The 18,619-nt window shown below is 41.6% G+C and overlaps 1 protein-coding gene across 2 annotated transcripts; it reads right to left on the bottom strand.

The window, feature by feature from the left end:
* Positions 1-628: 628 nt before the first annotated feature.
* Positions 629-16,058, bottom strand: HSF2 (heat shock transcription factor 2). Of its 2 annotated transcripts, none has more exons than XM_032101584.1 (13): positions 15,815-16,058; positions 12,165-12,273; positions 11,828-11,955; positions 10,314-10,441; positions 8,267-8,342; positions 7,128-7,189; positions 6,929-7,013; positions 5,915-6,084; positions 4,331-4,609; positions 3,646-3,754; positions 2,640-2,699; positions 1,935-2,019; positions 629-1,568 (listed from the first exon to the last, which is right to left on the bottom strand). In XM_032101584.1, exons 1-13 carry the CDS (start codon positions 15,977-15,979, stop codon positions 1,279-1,281), a joined length of 1,746 nt encoding a protein of 581 aa, XP_031957475.1. In that variant the 5' UTR covers positions 15,980-16,058; the 3' UTR covers positions 629-1,278. The 2 variants fall into 2 exon arrangements, with proteins under 2 accessions (XP_031957475.1, XP_031957476.1); XM_032101585.1 differs by having other exon boundaries at positions 1,953-2,019.
* Positions 16,059-18,619: the final 2,561 nt, after the last annotated feature.

Genomic DNA, 18,619 nt, shown 5'->3' with positions numbered 1-18,619 from the left:
CAACTCCTTGTACAAGTGGCCAGATTACTCCTTTGGGAAAAGAAATTTTGGATCCACTGTTGGGAGTTGGGGAACGTGGTTTTTGTGTTGCATGTATGAAGTTACTGAAACCCAGTTTCTCCCTTTGCTGAGCCTTCGTGCTCTGGTTTCTCAAAATTTATTTTCAGTTACAGTTTGACTTACTGTTTATATTAAAATCAGCTCAAGGTGAGATGATTTGGTTTAGTGTCAGCTGCCCCTTCACCTGGCGGTGCAGGAACCCCTCTGGCTTTGTAGCACAACTGTAGAAACTCACTGCAGCAGCTGTGGCTTCCATGAGTACAGAAGTGGACACACAGTGGAGGAGGGGTAGGGCTCCTCCACTGGAAGGAAAGTGATGGGGCTCTGCCAGAGTTCTCAGCAAGAAATCAAAGAGAGAACACCCTTTTGTGTGCTACTACTGGAAAACAGTTTGCTGCATTAGACACTTGTTTTGGAGGCTTATCAATAAACCCTTCAGGTTGGAGATAAACTATTTTCCAGTAATTGTGTACAGCAGACCTTGCACAGCTACTATGATAGGAAAACAAGAGGCTGTTAAATCCATAACCACCTGGCACAGGGAATAAGAGACAAAACTCTTAACAAGTATCACACTTAAGTAACATTTATTTAATCAGCATAGATGGTCCAAGTTAAAAGTACTCATGCAGTCATGGGGCCTGGCAGCTGTCAAGAACTCTTCCCCAGTTTGTGCTATGTGTGAGCACTTCCACTGAAGTGAAAGTAAGGCAGAACCAAGATTTAGCAAGGTACAGGCACTTTGTTCCCAGCTGAAGCAGGGAAAAAAAAAGCCTACATCAGGTCCTGGTCCCCCCACCCCAAAAAAGCCTCATGTGTGTTAAACAAAATGTAAAAAATAAAAACCCCAAAATACAGAAAGTCAATGTTCCCTAACCATACACTACTAGTTTATGTCATCATATGTAAGACAAGAAGTATAAGAAACCATAAACCAAAGCTCACTACTGGCAAGTGTTGGGTTACCCGCGGTACGAGCGATGTGTGCAACACCAAGCGTTCACAGCAGTGCAGCAGCAGCCTGGCTCAGCAGTGCCCGCTGTGCCTGGTGGCTTGTCTAACTCCATAGCTAAACAACTGCTTGTATAAGATAGGAAAGGTACTTCAGATTCCACATATCTGGTTACATAAAACAGTGATTTACAAAAAACTCTCATACCAAACAATATTCTAAATAAATAGTTCATCTTCATGACTATATACAGAGCCTCCCTCACATCAGTTATCCAAGAAGGACATGTCTGTGTCCATGGGTGCTGGGGCAAGTTCACACAGGTAGAACAGCGTGGCTTCACTCGCCTCTGCCTCCGTCAGTGGCTCCAGACGCACCAGTTTGCTCTGGGTGGGCTCAGGATCCAGGCTGCTCTCCAGGAGCTCATCCCCTTCCAGGGATTTCTCAACAGTGGAAGGAGTTTCAGCTGTCAAGCTCCCACTCTCAAAAGCAGAGCCTGGGTTCCCATCAAGGAATGCAAGGAGTGGAAACGCAGTGTAGTGTATCAGCTGCTTATCTATGGGGAAAAAAATGCCCAGAACATCAATTCATGTGCCCTTCTATATGCAGAAGGAAAAAACTAAATCCAACCCAGAGCACTTATTTAAAGAATAATTAATAAAAACACAATAGGTGTTTGATTTTTAAATGTGTTTTTAAAGAATTGTTATGTTCATGCATAACGTTATTTGCACAGATTCACCTGCAAAACATCAGTTTCTCTGTATCTAGTGCAGAGCCAAAGATCTAAAAAGCAAATATACTAAGTATTGTGTTTTGGTTATTGGTTTATCAGCGTAACATAAAACCAGACAAGAAGCAAATAACTGAGATGGCCTTAAGAACAAGTGCTGAAGTGTTTCAATAGATCACTACAACTAACCTGGTCTGGGCTTAGTACCTTGCGTTTCCTGTGAAGCTGCTGGACCAGCATCATTCTTGTTAGTTTCTTTTCCCTTTGTCTCCGTCTGGGAACAAAAACAAACTCTTAAACACACGTTTAAAGCCTGTTCCAATGCCACTGGAACACAGCTGACCAAGTACTACAAAAAAATAGTATTTTATTTGTGATGAGATGCAGTGGCATTATCAGTATTACCCACACTAACATACCTTGGCTGAGAAAACATGAAATGGAAACACAGTATAAAGCAAGAACCAAAACGAATGCTTTAAGTGAGCAGGACAAATTCAAAGTGCTACATCTTTGCTCCACTGCTTATTACTGTGTTTCTTTTCCCACCAGATAATACAGATGAAATCATTCTGATGTTCTGATGAAAGTGCATACCATGTTTGCAAGTAACAAAATCTCAGTGGATACAAAAGTCAAGAGACTGGTACAATGTACAGGTATTGGCCTCAAGGTAATACAAGTTTTAAAGGACATTACTAATTAGTTAGTGTGCTTTTTCCTTTGCTGTTTAAAGCCCAACAGGATGAACTTAGGTGCAGTCTACCTATTCTCATGGAAGTCTTAAAAGCCAGAGCAATGAGTGCCATGACTCCAGTAAAGAAAACAGTAAAAGATAAGTGAATTTTGTATCTCTCACTACTGCATATGTTGAGCAATGGATTTAAGACTTACTTTGGTATTAGTGATATGATCATGATCTGTGGGATTCATCTGCACAGAGCTTGTAAAAAGCTGAATAAGACAAAAGACATGAAGTTTTAGGTATCTCAATGTTGCTATTAAGAATACAAGAACATTGCTTCTGCATGTGTGAGAATAACCCCTGTACTTATTCCACCCTCTGTGAGGACTGGAGTCTATTTACAGGTAATTACTGCTTTTACAATGAAAATCTAGCTTGGCAACTAGATGGTTTGGAATTCCATGAAGCTTGATCACAAAGGAAACAACTATTGCATCTAACACAGTTTGCTGCAGTCTTAAAAACACCAATTTCTTCAGACATCGCTGCATGGATAATTCTGTCTACAATATGGATGAACTTAAGTTGCAACTGCCACCAAGCTGGAAGGAGTCCTCAGTAAGTGGAGAGCAGAGCTGCAGTTAGAGGGGATCTCAGTGAAGTGGGAGAGGGGCCAGCAGGCACTCCACCAGGTTCAACAGTCACGTGTCACCAGGAACCAGTAACCTCATGCACTGGCCCAGGTCAGGGTTAAGGAACAAATGGACAGGGAGCAGCACCTCAGAAAGGGGGCATGTAAGTCATGGCAGACAACACCCTGCCCCCAGCCAGCAGCACGGCCTTTCTACAGGGAGGAAAGCTCTTTTTAACCCCAGCTCACTGAGAAGACAACAGATGATGTGCTGGGTTATTTCAAAGCAAGAGTATTAATCTACTTGACATCTAAGTTCACATCACAACAAATACAAGCATTATTTCATTAAGAAAGACATTGTTCAACAAGAAACTTAAGCATTCACTTGAGCAGTGATGGAGCATTGAGACTTATACCAGTGCTCCAGAAACTCACATTCATAAATATTTATAACTTTGCTTTGTAAAGGGAAGAAAGAACAAAGAAATCGCTTGAGGTTTAAATCCATTCTGAACAGCAACAACACACACAAGTGTTTTCTACAGCTTTTACCAAAATGCTTAAAATAAAGTCAGAATTACATCAACCAGGAGGAGATCTGGATCTATGCTGAACTGTCGTCCCGATAACATAGCCTGGAAGTCCTCCAAACTGCAGTCAATACTGTCCAGATAATCCAGAAGTTCAACTCTAGAAGGCAAACAGTATTTTATTGCTGTATCCCTTAACAAAGTAAGAGAAATCCTCAAGTAAGCTTTACACAGATGTACTACATGCATCTAAAAATCTTCACCAGAACTAGAATGAACTAAGTCTTTCACTAGAAATGACCTCTGGAAAAAAATGAAGGCTTTTAGCCTCTCTAGAGGAGAGCCCAAGTACAGCAGACAGGTGCTCTAAAATAGGTGTCACAGGAATCACATCAACATAACACTATGACATGACATTAGCAGAGATGCAATGTTTGCTTGGATTGGACATAATGGGTCTAATCCACCTGCAGGAGTGACAAAAATAAATCCTGACAGTTTAAGCAATCTCCACAACATTACACTGCCAGATTACACATCTCAGCTCACTCACTTAACAATGAAAATCAGCAGTTGCATCTTAAAATACTTAGAACAGAAGGATCTTCAGAAACTGGCTGGAATAACAGTGGCCTGTAAGTTTAGAGTTCTTAGGAGAAACTGCTATTCAGTTCTCTTTACTTCAGTCAAATAATCAGTTCTAATACTTGAAAAAACAAAAGACCAGACTACTCACTTTCCAAGAAGATTTATATTCTGTGAAATTACTCCATTTTCATTGAGTATGGAATCCATCACAGAGACTGGATCTTCTGCAGTTGAAGTTGACTGGTTATTCAGCTGTACGGCACTTGACATGAGTGGGCTTGTGCTGTCACTGACGGGGCTGACTGGATCATTACCTGGGACAGCAACTGATTCGGTGCTTTTATCCCCTTGAATTACAGGGGAATATTCATCTTCATTATCATCTTCCACAATTACAATATCAGGAGAATGGCGGCTACAGCTACAGCTGTAATAGGAGATAAATTAATTACAGCATTTCATACACATTTAAATTGGTATTATTCCACAGGTTTAGTTACTTCTCACTTTAGTCAAGCTACTATTCAAGCTACTATCAGGAAATAAACTTTTCTACTGCTTTTTAATACTAAACACAGAAAGATACTCTACATATCTGTTTTCCATTGATACGGTTCTGTCATGATCAACACAATTAATGCAGCTCAGTCAGCAGACACTGCTGTGCCAGACCACAATAAACAACCACTAAAGAGCTATAGGAACACTGACATTTTTGTCATTAGAACAACTATAAGCTTGCATATAGATGGGATGTACAAAGTGAACCAAAGCATACAAGGTCATCAAACCAGACAGACAGTATGTATTTTGCATATTTCCTGTTGAACAGCATCAGCTCTGGAGCACCCATAACAAAGGATCCTGGTAAACAGGTTTGTAGTTAAAATAACCTTCTTATGCATACCAGGAAAGAAACCTGAAGACCAAGAGCAAGCCCCAACCAATTTGCTTTCATCCATATTCTGGTTCTTAACCCTTAAGTAGCTGTTAGTTACATTGCCTCTTCTACCACAGCCTTTTCCTCATGAAGCTTTTCTATCAGAGAATGCATTCCCAGACATCAGCTGAGCAAGAACAATGATACCAATTAAAATATAAGCTACAAATACTAATTTTTTCCTTGAGGCATAATACAGGCCCTATCAATCCAATGCAATTCAAGAAGAGAGTTGCATCTAAATCCCTAGACCAAGTTTCAACTTGCTTGTAGCTGAAAGATGAACAACTTCTGTAGTACCAGAGTACAGACAGGAAAGAACATAATCACAAAACAACTGGGACTAAAAAAATCCCAGAACCCTAAAATTAACTGGCTTAATGTAAAGACCACACCAATACCTGATAAACACCACAGGTAAACTATTCTCCACAAAAACCTGCAAAAACAAGGAAGTCATTCCTGTCTGTATACATAACCAAAAAGCAAGAAGATTTCTCTTACTCTTGCTTTGAACACATAGCATATTTAACTATAATGCAATAATACAGATTATTTTCACTAGTTTCCATCTATCCTCCTGATAATTAAAACTCCAACAGCCAATGAACTATCCAGAGGCCAGTAAATCAAAAGCTAGTGTCAATTCACAGATGAAGTTTCTATATGTGCAGGAGTGCTGAATAATTCTAACCATTACACTAAAAAAAAATTATCTAAGACAACTGAGTTACTGCATATTATACAACACTGAAAGCCATTTATCAACACACACTTCTTGAGACTTCTTACTTGGAAGAATCTGAAGTGGTATCTTCACTTGTTTCTGGTGTAACAGGAAGATTTTCTTCATCAGCCATGGGATGTTCTTCCTCACCCACATCCTCAGTGACATCATAAATAACAATGTCATCTGAAATCTGTTCCCTTTGTTTTAAGCCCTCATTTCTGTTGAGAGGTACCTGAGAATTATTATTAAAAAAGTCAAGGCACAAAAGGACGACGAGCTTCAGCATTTTGACAGTTACCATTGTATCCTAAAATGTTTCACATCTAATGAAGTCTAAGAGCTTTCCTACGCCTTGGAGATTACAAGCAGTTTGTACAGATCTATGTTTAATAGAAAAAGCCATAAAAGTAAATAAACAAGCTGGAGAATAACAGCTACAGGAAAAAGAATTTGGCAAATACTACAGGCACAGAAATAAAAATACACTAGCACTGTCAGAAAACAGAACTAAAAAATATTAAAACAGTGACTGCTGTTTAAACAGTAGTTTGTTATAAAGCTACTAATTCTAGTGCCATACTACAGTACTTGTTTAAACGATTTCCCTGCTGATCATTATTTGGACAACAGAAAACAACTTTTGAGTGGTGTGATTGATTCAAATGTAACAGGAACATAACATGATTTTGCTGGGTTGGATGCTGCCTTGCAGAGCAACGCACTGGACCCTTGTCCCTGTGTGGTGCCAGGGATGCCACATTCCCACAGATAACAATGCAATGTTTTATGTGCTATTTCTAACAGCACCATTCTTAAAAGCAAACTGCTTTCAGCAGGATCATGTCAAGCTGTATTTAATACACAGGTAACCCGTTTATACATGCTTATGTTGGAAAGTGAATGGTGATTATCAACACATTTAGCTTCTGAAGGAAACAACACAGCCTATCACTTCTACAAGTTGACAGCTCTCAGTACACAGCTACGTTTTAGTCTCCACATGACAACGAACTTGATCCATCTGCCCACCTGCACTCCTTCATCGTGACAGAGAGTACCCATTATAGAAAACTTACACGGTGGCTACTGTCAGCTGGTTCTTTCACAATTTTCTGAAATACATTCGACTTTGTAGGTCCATTAGTGTTCAGAAGTAGAGGCCTACAACAGAAAGCATGAAGGAAGAAAGCCATTTCAAAACCACCTCTTTAGTAACTAATCAACAAGGCCTGTCAGTTTATCAAGCAGACAGCAAGTTTTCAAGATCATATTTACCTCTTGCGTTTTAGGCTCACTAGTTGGTTATTCTGCACCAAGGTAACAATGAATTGTACGATCTGTAAGGGAGAGAACACTATTGTTGGTTGCTCTACTTTGTAATTGTTTCTCCTGAGTACCAAGGTATCTTATAGCAGAAGACGCCAATAATAAAATCTATACGTAAACAACAAAACACTTCCTTTGTATAGTAACTTTTATACAGAGCTGCTCAGAAAAATTAAAAATCAAGGTAAAAAACAGTGCTGATAATATCTAAATAGTTATTCAATTGTCAAAGACAGACTTTTCACGTAGCAAGTGGACTTTTACAAGACGTCATACAGTACACAGAAAGAAATCCAGCAATGCAAACAATTAGAAGAATTCTAATTAGCAATGACAGAAGACATATAGGGATGTGGTCCATATACATAACCTGTATTGTAAATATTGGTTTTGGTGGAAGGCATTTTTGACAGATTCAGAAAAATTACATGTACAATTAACACTATTCATCAGCTGCCTTTCCTTTTGAAATGTTAGACTTCTTTCCCTTATGTTTTAAATTTAAAGCTTTAATGTATGTCTCTGGCTTGAAGAACCTGGGGAAAAAAACTCACTAAGTCTCTGCTACAAGGCTACTTGCAGTGATGCCCTTTCTGGTATGTTAAAAAAAAATAGATCCATCAACTCTATGCATTTATACCAGTTTTGGTAGATCATAAATCTAACTGTTAAATAATCTAAGTTAACATATTATCGAGGGGTTCCACTCAATTATCTGTTCCTCTGGTAACTTCAGGACAGTTTTCCCCGAGATCACACGACACAGAGAATTAGATATCTGATTCCTGAATAAAAAATGGGCAGACCATGTTAAGGGTACCTTAATGACTGATGTAGGATGTTCTTGAGCCTCTTTCTTTGAAAATGTTTACAAGACTTTGGCCTTATTTTCTGCTTATGCAGTAAAATACCATGAATGTTTGTTTCACTAAGATTTGTTCACCATATACCACACTGCTGTTTTTTCTATTAAAGAGAGATTTGACATTACAAAAAGCTGAGTGAGGGTAAAGCAAGGTAATGTGGCACAGCATTCCTAGTTCAGAAGCACTCACAGAAGCACACACGACACTTCAATGAAGCCTTACCTTTCGAATAAGTTGCTGCTGTTGCAAGTGTTTTGCTCTCAGTTCTGACACTTCCCTCCAAAGGGATTCATTCTCTCTGTTTAAAAATGATGATTTAAAAGTCAAACTAAAACTAAGTTATTAATTTTTGTTAAAGATCAGTTGGCTTCATTAAAACCCTTTGAAATGTGTTTTTAGATTGCAGGTTGGTGTGGGAGTGTCACACAGTCAGCAAGCAGCCTTGGAAAGTAACTATGAAATGGAGACCCAAACACAACAAATGGCCTGCAGAGAATATCCATCTGCTTTAAAGGAAGAAAAATAAAATTCCCAAATTTGGCAATAATCATTACCCATACATTCAGCATTTAAAAATTAAGTATCACCTTTAACAGTTACCTTTACTAGCTCCAGTGAAGGGGCATGTTAGGTGATAAAAAACAACAGGAGCATGTCAGAGATGGCAGTTTTCCTGAAACACTGCCATTTTAGAAACATTGGTTCTTCCAGTACTCACAGGACTCCAGTTACTGAGAAGTGTAAAAACTGCCCTACTGTAACCACGAGCCTTGTTTCCAACAATGTATGCCATATTAAGATGTAGATAATGAACACCAGAAGCTTCAATGAATATGGGAAGACAACAGATCACCCTTCTCTCTTCTGCAGTTTAATTTTCAACACAAAAAAGCAAACTCCACTCGTGCTTGTGTTTTTAGGAAACCTTAAACTAAGTTTTCAGAAACAGCTGCTCGTATGCAGTGTGATGCAGGGTACTACTCACTCCTCAAACTGCTCTGTGTCCAACATACAATTTAAGAGTACAGTTCCATCACAAAACTAACAGCAGAAGGTAGGCATTCTGAACTTTCTCAATTTTCTCACTAGCTTTATCAACGTATTCTGGAGGACCAGGTCTTCTGATTTAGCTCCAGTTTCTACCTCAATAATTTTAAACTGATGGGATGACATTATGGATGTCAAAGACCAGCCACTATGTTCTCATCTCTACAAACTGTCAGGTCATTAGCAACTGGCTGTCAGTTCAGTCAAAGCCCTGCTCTGGGCAGCGGTTTGGACCTGATGGCCTTCTGAGGTTCCTTTCAACCCAAATTAGTCTAGGACTTCAAAAGGGCAAATATCATCATTTTCACTCTAGACTGGCCAGATTCTAACAAAGGCTATGCCTAGGCAAAAGAAATTTGCCTCTAAATATTCTACTACTCAAGTCACTAGAACTGAAGTCTAGAAATGAGAGAAATTACTTCTTGAACTACGGTAACATCTGCCACAGATGTACACTGTCACTTTCTCAACGTAAGGTAAGGCGCCCTGACACAGCTTCTATTGAGGTGATGTGACTTACAGGGCATGACCTTATGGTCATGTATCTTGTCTGTATCTACATGCTCTAAAGGATTAAGTAATTTGTGACACACGTCTCTCACTGTTGACAATCATAATTTCTAAGCAGGCAATAATACAATTCTAAAAAAACTCTATTTACATTTGGATTTTAGATTCTGTTCCTCTGTCAATGAGGTAACTAAGGAATTTCCAAATTAGATTTCTAAACACATTTTCATAGGCATTAACTCTTCTGCAATTTTAAACAGTGGGGGAATGAGGACAAAAACAATAGGAAAATAAAAAACAATGAGCAAAGACATTAATTGTCCTATGAAAGTTATTATATGCAAATTGCACAAACCAAACTCTGACTCAAACCAAACACAGTAACTATTTCAAACCTGAAGACACAAACCAGCATACTTTATATTAAGAGCTGATTTAAATATTCGGCCTCAGCATCTATATGGAACTATTATTAAAGCTGTTATTTAATTTCCTACTACTAGTGTTCTGCAAACACCAACATTGCTTATTACTTTTAATAATATCAGAATATTTAATTTTAAAGCAATTTTTCTATTGAAATTTATGTTCCTAAAACTATAATTGAATTAGGCAACCAGAAATAAAGAGACACCTAAAATTAGGTTTTTGTCCAGTATCTAGCATCACAATTACTCAGCATTAAGGATCAGTTACTGGTGAACCAACTTACCTCTTCAAAAGAGACAACTGCGATTCAATAGTCGTTTGTTTAATTTGCACTTTCTGAGCACTACATATTATTTTAGAGAGATCTTCCTGACGTATCTTGTTTTCTTCAGGTCTCGAAGAAGAAGAAACCTTTAAAAGATTAGAATCCAGAAACAACAGTTCCCTTAACTCATGCTTAACTATTATTCTCTTCTGGTGATTTTCTTACTAATGTTGACAAAATATGCATTTAACTTCATAATAAACCAAGCATCCAAAAAACCCCAAAACCAGAAATACAGCTGTCACCACCTTAGCTTTAGCTGTTATAAACATTTACGTACACTCAGATTCTTCAGGCATTTTCCCAAGTGCTCTACTTAGTCATAAGCACATCACAATAACCTGGTGCTAACAAGGACATCACTCTGTGCTGGTTTTGGCTGGGGTAGGGTTAATTTCTTCATAGCAGCAAATATGGGGCTGTGTTTTGGACTTGTGCAGTTGTGCTGCAGTGGTGGTAATACAGAGATGTTTTTGGTACTGCTGAGCAGTGTTTACACATGGAGTCAAGGGCTTTTCTGCTTCTCACCTCACTCCACCAGCGAGCTGGCTTGGGCTGCACAAGAAATTGGGAGGGCACACACACAGCTAGGACAGTTATCCCCACCTGACCAAAGGAACATTCCATACCATAAGGTGTCATGCTTAGCATATAAAACTGGGGGAAAAAGAAGAAAGTGTGGGGGATGTTCAGAATGATGGCATTTGTCCTCCCAAGTCACCATTACATGTGACAGGGTCCTGCTTTCCCTGGGATGGCTGAACACCTGCCTGCCCAGGGGGAGTGGTAAATTAATTCCTGGTATTGCTTTGCCTGTGTGTGTAGCTTTTGCTTTACTAATTAAAGTGATTTTATCTCAACCTACGAGTCTTCTCACTTTTATCTCCCAATTCACTCCCACATCCTGACATGGGGGGAGTGAGCGAGAGAGGCTGTGTGGGGCTGAGCTGCTGGCTGGGCTTAACCATGACATCCAGTTTAATTTGCCATATTTCTATTTGCCATCTATATCCATCTGACTTAATAACAGCAGAGTACATTTCAGGAGCATAACAAGCATGCTTATAGGTTTGCCTGTATTTTCTGTTGGGTGTAAAGTTTAATGCTTACAGTAGCTTTGTTCTGAAACAAACTACATAAACAAGCAGTTTCTTATACTGCTGATGGTAAAGTCAAAGCATGCTGTGCACTTCTAATACTCATTTGCAAATTGTCATATTACATAACTCACTCTTTTTTGCCACCTGTGAAACTTAACTATAATGACAGCAAAGCAGGTTAGATAAAAAAGCCTTGTCAAATCCCCCAAAATATCTTTAAACAAGCTCAAGATATAAATGAAAGCAGGGCAGTTTGTTTCCATAAACTCTGAACTTATTTGCACTCACAGTCCTGCAGTTAACTTGACATGAACTTAGCTATTCATCAATACTTAATAGTACAGGTTTTCTATATACTGTATTTTCACTAACCTTCCTTTTAATGTGTTCCAACAAGTCCTCCCGGCCCTGCCTAAAATATGCATGCCGAAACTCTACTGGACCGTCTCGCTCCAGTTTGAAAATTCCAGAATCAACACCAACAACTTTACGGAAGCCATCTTTAAAAAAAACAAAAGGAAAGAAAAACCTCAAAACCCACATTAAGAAATTCAAAGTATGCTCTTCCAACTATCCTGTTACCAATTTTGAGGGTAAGATAGTATCCTAGTTCCAGAGAACACAAGGCCTCTGCTCAAAGGAAATGATAACGCAACTTCTACATACAGGATTTAGAACTGTGCTAGAATGCAAAAATCTAGGAACTTACACATGTTTAACTGTCTGACAAAGCTTGCCATGTTGTTGTGCTTGAAGTACTTGGGAAGAATCTCTTTTGCAAATCTCCGTTCATCCAACACCAAGAAACTCTTGCCATTCTAAAATGAGAGAGACACATTAAGCTACTTAAGAACCATAGCAGAAAACACACTAGGCTTTTAAAATTAATCACCAGATTGGAATGTTTCCTTTGTGCATGCAGTACATTACTGATCTGCTTGCCTACAATTTTCCAAAACAGAAAGCGTACAAACATTGCAGTTGCAAAGCAACTGAGTACTATCGATTTACATCACTACCTGTATCTGTAGGGGAACATCTCTATTGTTATGCACTGCTTTCTCAATAAATGAATTGTGTACCAGCAATTATCACAGTTTCACTACAGGACAATACTATCAATTTTGAGCATAGTTTTGAAGCCTTGGTAAGTAATCTTAACAAAGAACCTGAGCAAGGAAAAAATACCAACAACCAGCTGAAAGTCCCATCTGCTTTACAGTATAAAAGCATGACTGGTTTGATAGGGCGTGTAGAGCAGATGGAGCTGTCAAAAAGCTGAATGTGCCACTGGGTTTTAAAGTTACCAAAAAGGCAGCCACCTAAGGCAAGATTCCCCTTCTCCTGGAATGCCAGTTGTGAGAGAGGACTGATCTTTTATTTAATCCACAGGTTTCAACTAAAATAGAAGGATCAGCTCTTTGTTCTTCAGTGACTGCATTCCATTTAACTACAGGGCAAGTAATCAGCAGAATGCAAATTACCTACTTCAAAATGGTTTAGGTTATGTCTACACATCCTCAATACTTTCACCCTGTAGTTAATAAAAAGTCTTATCATCTTCAACAAATGTCAGCACTCTTCCTGCATCTTCTTAGATGCCTTCCTCAAATGCCAGCAGTTCTATGATCCCAAGAAGCTTAAAGAACCAGCTGTAAGACCATATGAAGATCCTTGTCCAAAGGCCGGTGTCGTTGTTTCAGGTAGGATAGGATTAATTTTTTCTCAGTAGCTGGTAGAGTGCTAAGTTTTGAATGCACTAAGAGAATAACATTGATAATAAGTGGATGTTTTAGTTGTTGTTGAGCAGTGCTTACCCCAAGTCAAGGCCTTTTCAACTTCCAAAGTGATGCCAACAAGCAGGTGCACAAGAAGCTGGGAAGGTGCATGGTCAGGACAGCTGACCCAAACTGGGCAAAAGGATATTCCATACCACAGAACATCATGCCCAATATATAAACTGGCTGAGTTATCCAGCAGGAGGGCCGACTGCTGTTTTCAGATGGGCTGGGTACTGGGCAGCAGCTGGTAAGCAATTGTTTTGGGCATAGTTTGTTTTTTCTTGTGTTTTCTTTCTGTTTTATTAGTTATAATATACTTGATTTCAATTTTAAATGGTTCTTGTCTCAACCCACAAGTTTTACTTTCTCTACTAGGCTGTGGAAATGAGCAAGTGGCTGTGTTGTACTTGGTTGCCACTGGGGGTTAAACCACAACAGCCTGTTCCTGCAAATCAGCAGGGAGCATCAGAAACAGGATGTTATAAATGGCTCTCCACTGGAGGACTTAGGTGCTTAACACTGAGAGGAAGGCAGGGAGATGAAAACTTCCAGTAATGCCTACCTACCTCCTGCTGAGAATCAATGTGGAAGGAAAGGGGAAGCAAAAGAAATCGCAAGAACAGACTACTTTAGCCAATGCTGTGTGTGAAATTCACAAACTGAAGGTGCTGAACCAAGCGACACTCCAGTGACTTGTGACACCAACAGACAGCTTTCATGCGGTGCCTCACTTTATCATCACTTTGACATTGTCCAGGCTTAGCACATGAAAATCTGGGAAACACATCCACTAGCTCTTGTTGCCCTGACAGTCATTTCCAGCAAAGCTGTGCAGACATTAAGGCCTGTGAGTTTCACTACACAGCTAAATACGATTGTCAACTCCTAGTGCCAATGACTGCAGCATAGAGCAGTCTTCCAAGTGCTTAATTTGGTATACCTCACCCATATTTCCATGGACAACACATACTGTGGTTTCACTTTGCAGGAAGACAAAAACCTGTCTGTTTCATTTCGGATAGCATTTATCCTTAGAGTGTAAGGATAGAGATTTGTAGAGGAGGAAAGCAAAATATTATAGTAACTGTACTCTCTCTTCCTTGATATATTCGGTACACTTTTTGTACCCCATAATATCAACACAGCATTTCTAAAAGATATCACACATAACTCCAATACTTCCCTCCCACAAGAACTTGCTAATAATATCAACTCTGATGAGTGGACCTTCCCCTCTAGAAACAGCCTTGCAGAATCTCAAACAATTATTTTTACTGTTAATTAAAAAAAAAAAAAATACAAAGATACCTAACAGGTATTGGTGTGTTTACTTGAGATAAGCATAAGCAATTTGGAAATTCTCCATTAAAAGCATAAAGTAGCAAAAATAGCATTTCTTAACGTAGACAATATTAATCTTCATATCTTCTTAGTATCTCTCCTCCAAAAAAAAAGAGAAAAAAAACCAAACAAACCCCAAAAACCCACAAAAAATCCCACCCCAAAACAAACGAAGGAAAAAAAGAAAAAAGAGAAAGAAAGAAAAGCTACCGTAATCTACTGAGAGCTTCTTCTTCCCTCTTTGGGAAGTTTTGGCTGAAAGTACTGGTAAACCATCTTCAATAAAATGCTTAACATATTTTATTACTTCTCAAGCATTTAAAATAGGGAGTTCTCAGTTGAGTTTAACTCAACATTACTTAGAGATACTGATACAATTTGAGAACAGGATTTTATTGAAAACAGCATATAGGAAAAAAAAGAAGTAGCTATTATTAAAATATGTGCTTAGCATTTACCATAACTGTTAATGATGCTCACTGCACCAACGTGCCCGCCCTTGGCTGCACTATAGGCAGACTGCTGCCCAATTCGACTTCTCCCGTGGCCCATCCCCTTCCCGCCGCTCCAGCAGGTGGACACCGAGCCCGGGAAGCCCCCGGCCATCCCCCACGTGGCCGCTCCCCACCGCCCCTGCGGGATCCGACCCCGCGGGCGGCACACAGGAAACAACAGCAGGCCTGAGCGCGCCGCTTTCCCCATCCTCTGGAGCTCCCCGGCTGCCCCAGCACACGGAGGGGAAGCCCCGCTCCTAGCGGACCCACCACCCCGCGGTGGGAAATCCCCCTGCAGCTCCGCGTTCCCCGCCCGCCGGCTCCTTAAGCGCACGGCAGAATCCCCCGGCTCCCGCCTCCCTTCCCACCACGGACGCCCGAGCCTGCTCAGTCGGGGCCGCCAGACAGACACCCCCCCCGCGCTCTGCGGGGGTGCCCGGGTACGCAGCCCCACGGCGGGCACCGGAGCTCTTACTCCACGGAAGAGACACGGCAGAGGCTGAGGGCCAGCGAGGAGAGGCGAGTCGGCCTCTCCCCAGCAGCTCAGCTCAGCCCAGCCCGGCCCGGCCCGAGCCCGACCAAGCCATGCGGCCGTGCCCTCGTTTTCCATCCTCCTCAGGCGCACGCCGAGGCCCACGGCCCCCAGCAGGCCCTGGTGCCCCCGGAGCGAAGCGCAGGGTGAGGGCGAGGGCTCCGCCACACGCGGGCGGGAAGGGGGGGGGGGGAGGGGGGCAGTGGCCGACCTGGCTCCAGGTGATGAGCTGGTTGCTGGGGGTCTCGCCCAGCAGAGCCCACAGCTTGCTGAGGAAGGCCGGCACCCCCGGGCTGGCGAAGGGAGGCGACGGGTGCTGGGGAGGCTGCGGGGGTGGTGGCGGTGGCGGCTGCTGCTGTTGTTGCTGCTGCTTCATTGTCGCTCGGCAGCCTCCGGGGCCTCTGTCCGCGGAGGGAGCACAACCGGACCGGCCGCGCCCCGCCCCTTGCCCGCACCCCGCATGCGCGGCGGCCCCGCCGCACGCGCGCGTGCCGGCCCCGCCCCTTCCCCCTGCGCCTTACATAACGTCCCCACGTGCGCCGCCCTCACGTGTCACAACAGCGCCGGCACGGGGGGATCGGGGCCAATAGGGGCGCGCCTCGCGCGGGGGGCGGGGCCGCGTCGGGCGGGCGCACGTTCCCGGCGCGGCAGCGGCGCGTGGCGAGGGGCGGGAGCACGGCTGAGGGCGGCGGGGGGCAGCGCTCCCGCTCCGGCCCCCGGGGAAGGGCTGGCGAGTGCCCGGAACGCGCCTTGTAAGGGCTCACCCCAGCCTAGGGTTTCTGAACCGCCTGGGAGAAAGGTGAAGAATAGCTAGTCGGCTCGAAAACGAGCACACAGGGCATATAGACGACCTAAAAAAAGAACGTACAAGCAAATAAATGCACGACAGCAACACCCAACCCTACTCTCCCCCCCGACCCCGCCACCAAAAAAAAAAAAAAAAAAAAAAAAAAAAAAAAAAAAAAATCTAAGGCAGGCCCTAACCAGACATCTCACCAAGACAACTTGTGTTTAGACTTCAGACCTATCAGCTACTGAGACTGCGAAAAGAAACTGATTTAAATCAAAAGGGTATCCCTAGGAAAACAGCCTGATGAATGGTGAAATGCAGTAAAATCAATTTCTTTTGATACTCTACCAAGTATTTTGCAAAACTTAATCACATATTAACGGCAAATAGTTTTTAAGAAGTCCTTCCGTGAAACTAAAATCAGTATTTTCACAACAAACCTTAACTGACTGGTAGTGTAATTGATGTCTTTGTTGAGATTTGTCAAAAAAGTCTCAGAGAATCTCAGTCAGCTTGACCTGCTTCAGTTTGCAGAGAATATAAAGCACAATGGCACAGGAAAGATAATAAAACCTTTAGCAGGGTAGCCTGCAAGAAAATTAAGTTCAATATTTCCATTTCAAGCTGTATATCACACAGCTTCCCTTTCATGATAGCATTAGCGGGTTACAACAGCCTATATCAAACCCTTTGACTGATATTCACTGGATCATTCCCAAGAGAAGTCACAGTTGCACAGTTTATGGCTTAGCTTTTCAGGGTCAGTACTTGAATGAGAAAAATTCAATGAAATACCTTTTAAATTTAAACACAAATTTACAGTAATTTTCCAAGTAATTTTTCATCCTGACATTCATATACAGCAAGCTCCCACCAGATTCCATTTATCTAGATACAAATGCTAGATAAGCAGAGAGAAGAATATGGTTGTGGCTTAATCTGGACACGGTATTGCTCTGCATCTTATATTTCCTGTTTACAAGAGCCATTTGAAAATAGGAGTTATTTGCAGAATTGTTGGACAGTATTTCAATTTGTGCTTATAAATGTTGAATTATTCCAAAAGGTAAACCACTATATTGATGTCTTTGGCTGAGATAGATTTTACAATCCAGCCGTTGCAAAACTCACCAGTCTTTAATCTGGGGCTATTTGACTTCATAAGCAGTGCTGTAATCTTTTTCCACACTGCAGTAAAATTTTCCTCCACTTAGCTTGCAGAAATCTGGTAATTATCAGCTCTGAGACAGGTCAAGCTATTTAAATCTTCCACAGTACAGTTCTCACTCTCCCCTCTCCAGGAAAACATAACACTGTAAAACTCTTTGGGTATTGTGAAATGTTGGGAATTCAGATCTCTTCCCATATCCCTGAACTAACCCCTAAAGCCCCATCAGATTCTGTTCCTCCTGAGCCTCGTTCCCCCTCCCTTGGGCCCATAGTCCCCCCACATGTCAGAGTTCCAACTAAGACCTAGTTCTCGGGGACTAAGGGAGCACTGCCAACAGGAAACATCTGATTTCCAGCACTTTTTTTCCACCACTTTCATGGAGAGGCTATATAGTTAGCAGCACCTCAAATCTGGGCAGGAGGCCAAAGAATAAAATTAGATAGCTGTTCATATCACTGTCTATTTTGACATCCCATATGCCTAAAAATTACATCCACCACTGGTCTCTTCCTCTCAGGCTTGAGCAGCAGGCAGCCCCACAGCACTCCCATACTCTCTTATAGGAGCTTTGGCCACTCATAGGCCAATTTTGATGTGCTTTAAGAAAAATAATTTGGGATGGGGACTCTTTGTTCCACAGCACATTTAGAAGTAGGGGGTCACAGAGGAGCCCTCATGTAACAATACTTTTCTGATATGAACTTAACCTGTCTTCTCTGACTTCCTATTTTCTTCCCTTACAATGGAATATGCAGGAGGGGTCAACAGCCCTGCTTGTGCTGTTGCTCTGGCTGTTATAAGTCTGGAGTGCAATCTGTGTGAACTCCAGTTACAACAGACCCCGAGTAAAGCCTGAGTCAACTCCCCAAGGGATACCAGTCTGCTGATTTTCCTTAAGACAAAAAGCATGATGCAAAACAAGCAACTGAAAATGACAGGAGAGACAAAGGTAGAGTGACAGATTTCAAGGCAAGACTCTCCTCTTTTTGCAACCACTATTTGTCCTGCCTGAAAGGCTGGCATTTGAAGGTTATCTTTATTGATTCATCTATATT

The sequence above is a fragment of the Corvus moneduloides genome, chromosome 3, assembly GCF_009650955.1.
Source record: "Corvus moneduloides isolate bCorMon1 chromosome 3, bCorMon1.pri, whole genome shotgun sequence".
NCBI lineage: Eukaryota > Metazoa > Chordata > Aves > Passeriformes > Corvidae > Corvus > Corvus moneduloides.
This window is presented reverse-complemented; position numbering and strand designations above follow the sequence as displayed.

Coding starts and splice junctions, on each gene's coding strand:
- HSF2 (XM_032101584.1), bottom strand. CDS start 15,979: ATGAAGCAGCAGCAACAACAGCAGCAGCCGCCACCGCCACCACCCCCG. Junction 8,343..10,313: donor CAGTTGTCTCTTTTGAAGAG/GTAAGTTGGTTC, acceptor ATTTTTAAACAG/AGAGAATGAATCCCTTTGGA. Junction 1,569..1,934: donor AGGTACTAAGCCCAGACCAG/GTTAGTTGTAGT, acceptor TTTTCCCCATAG/ATAAGCAGCTGATACACTAC.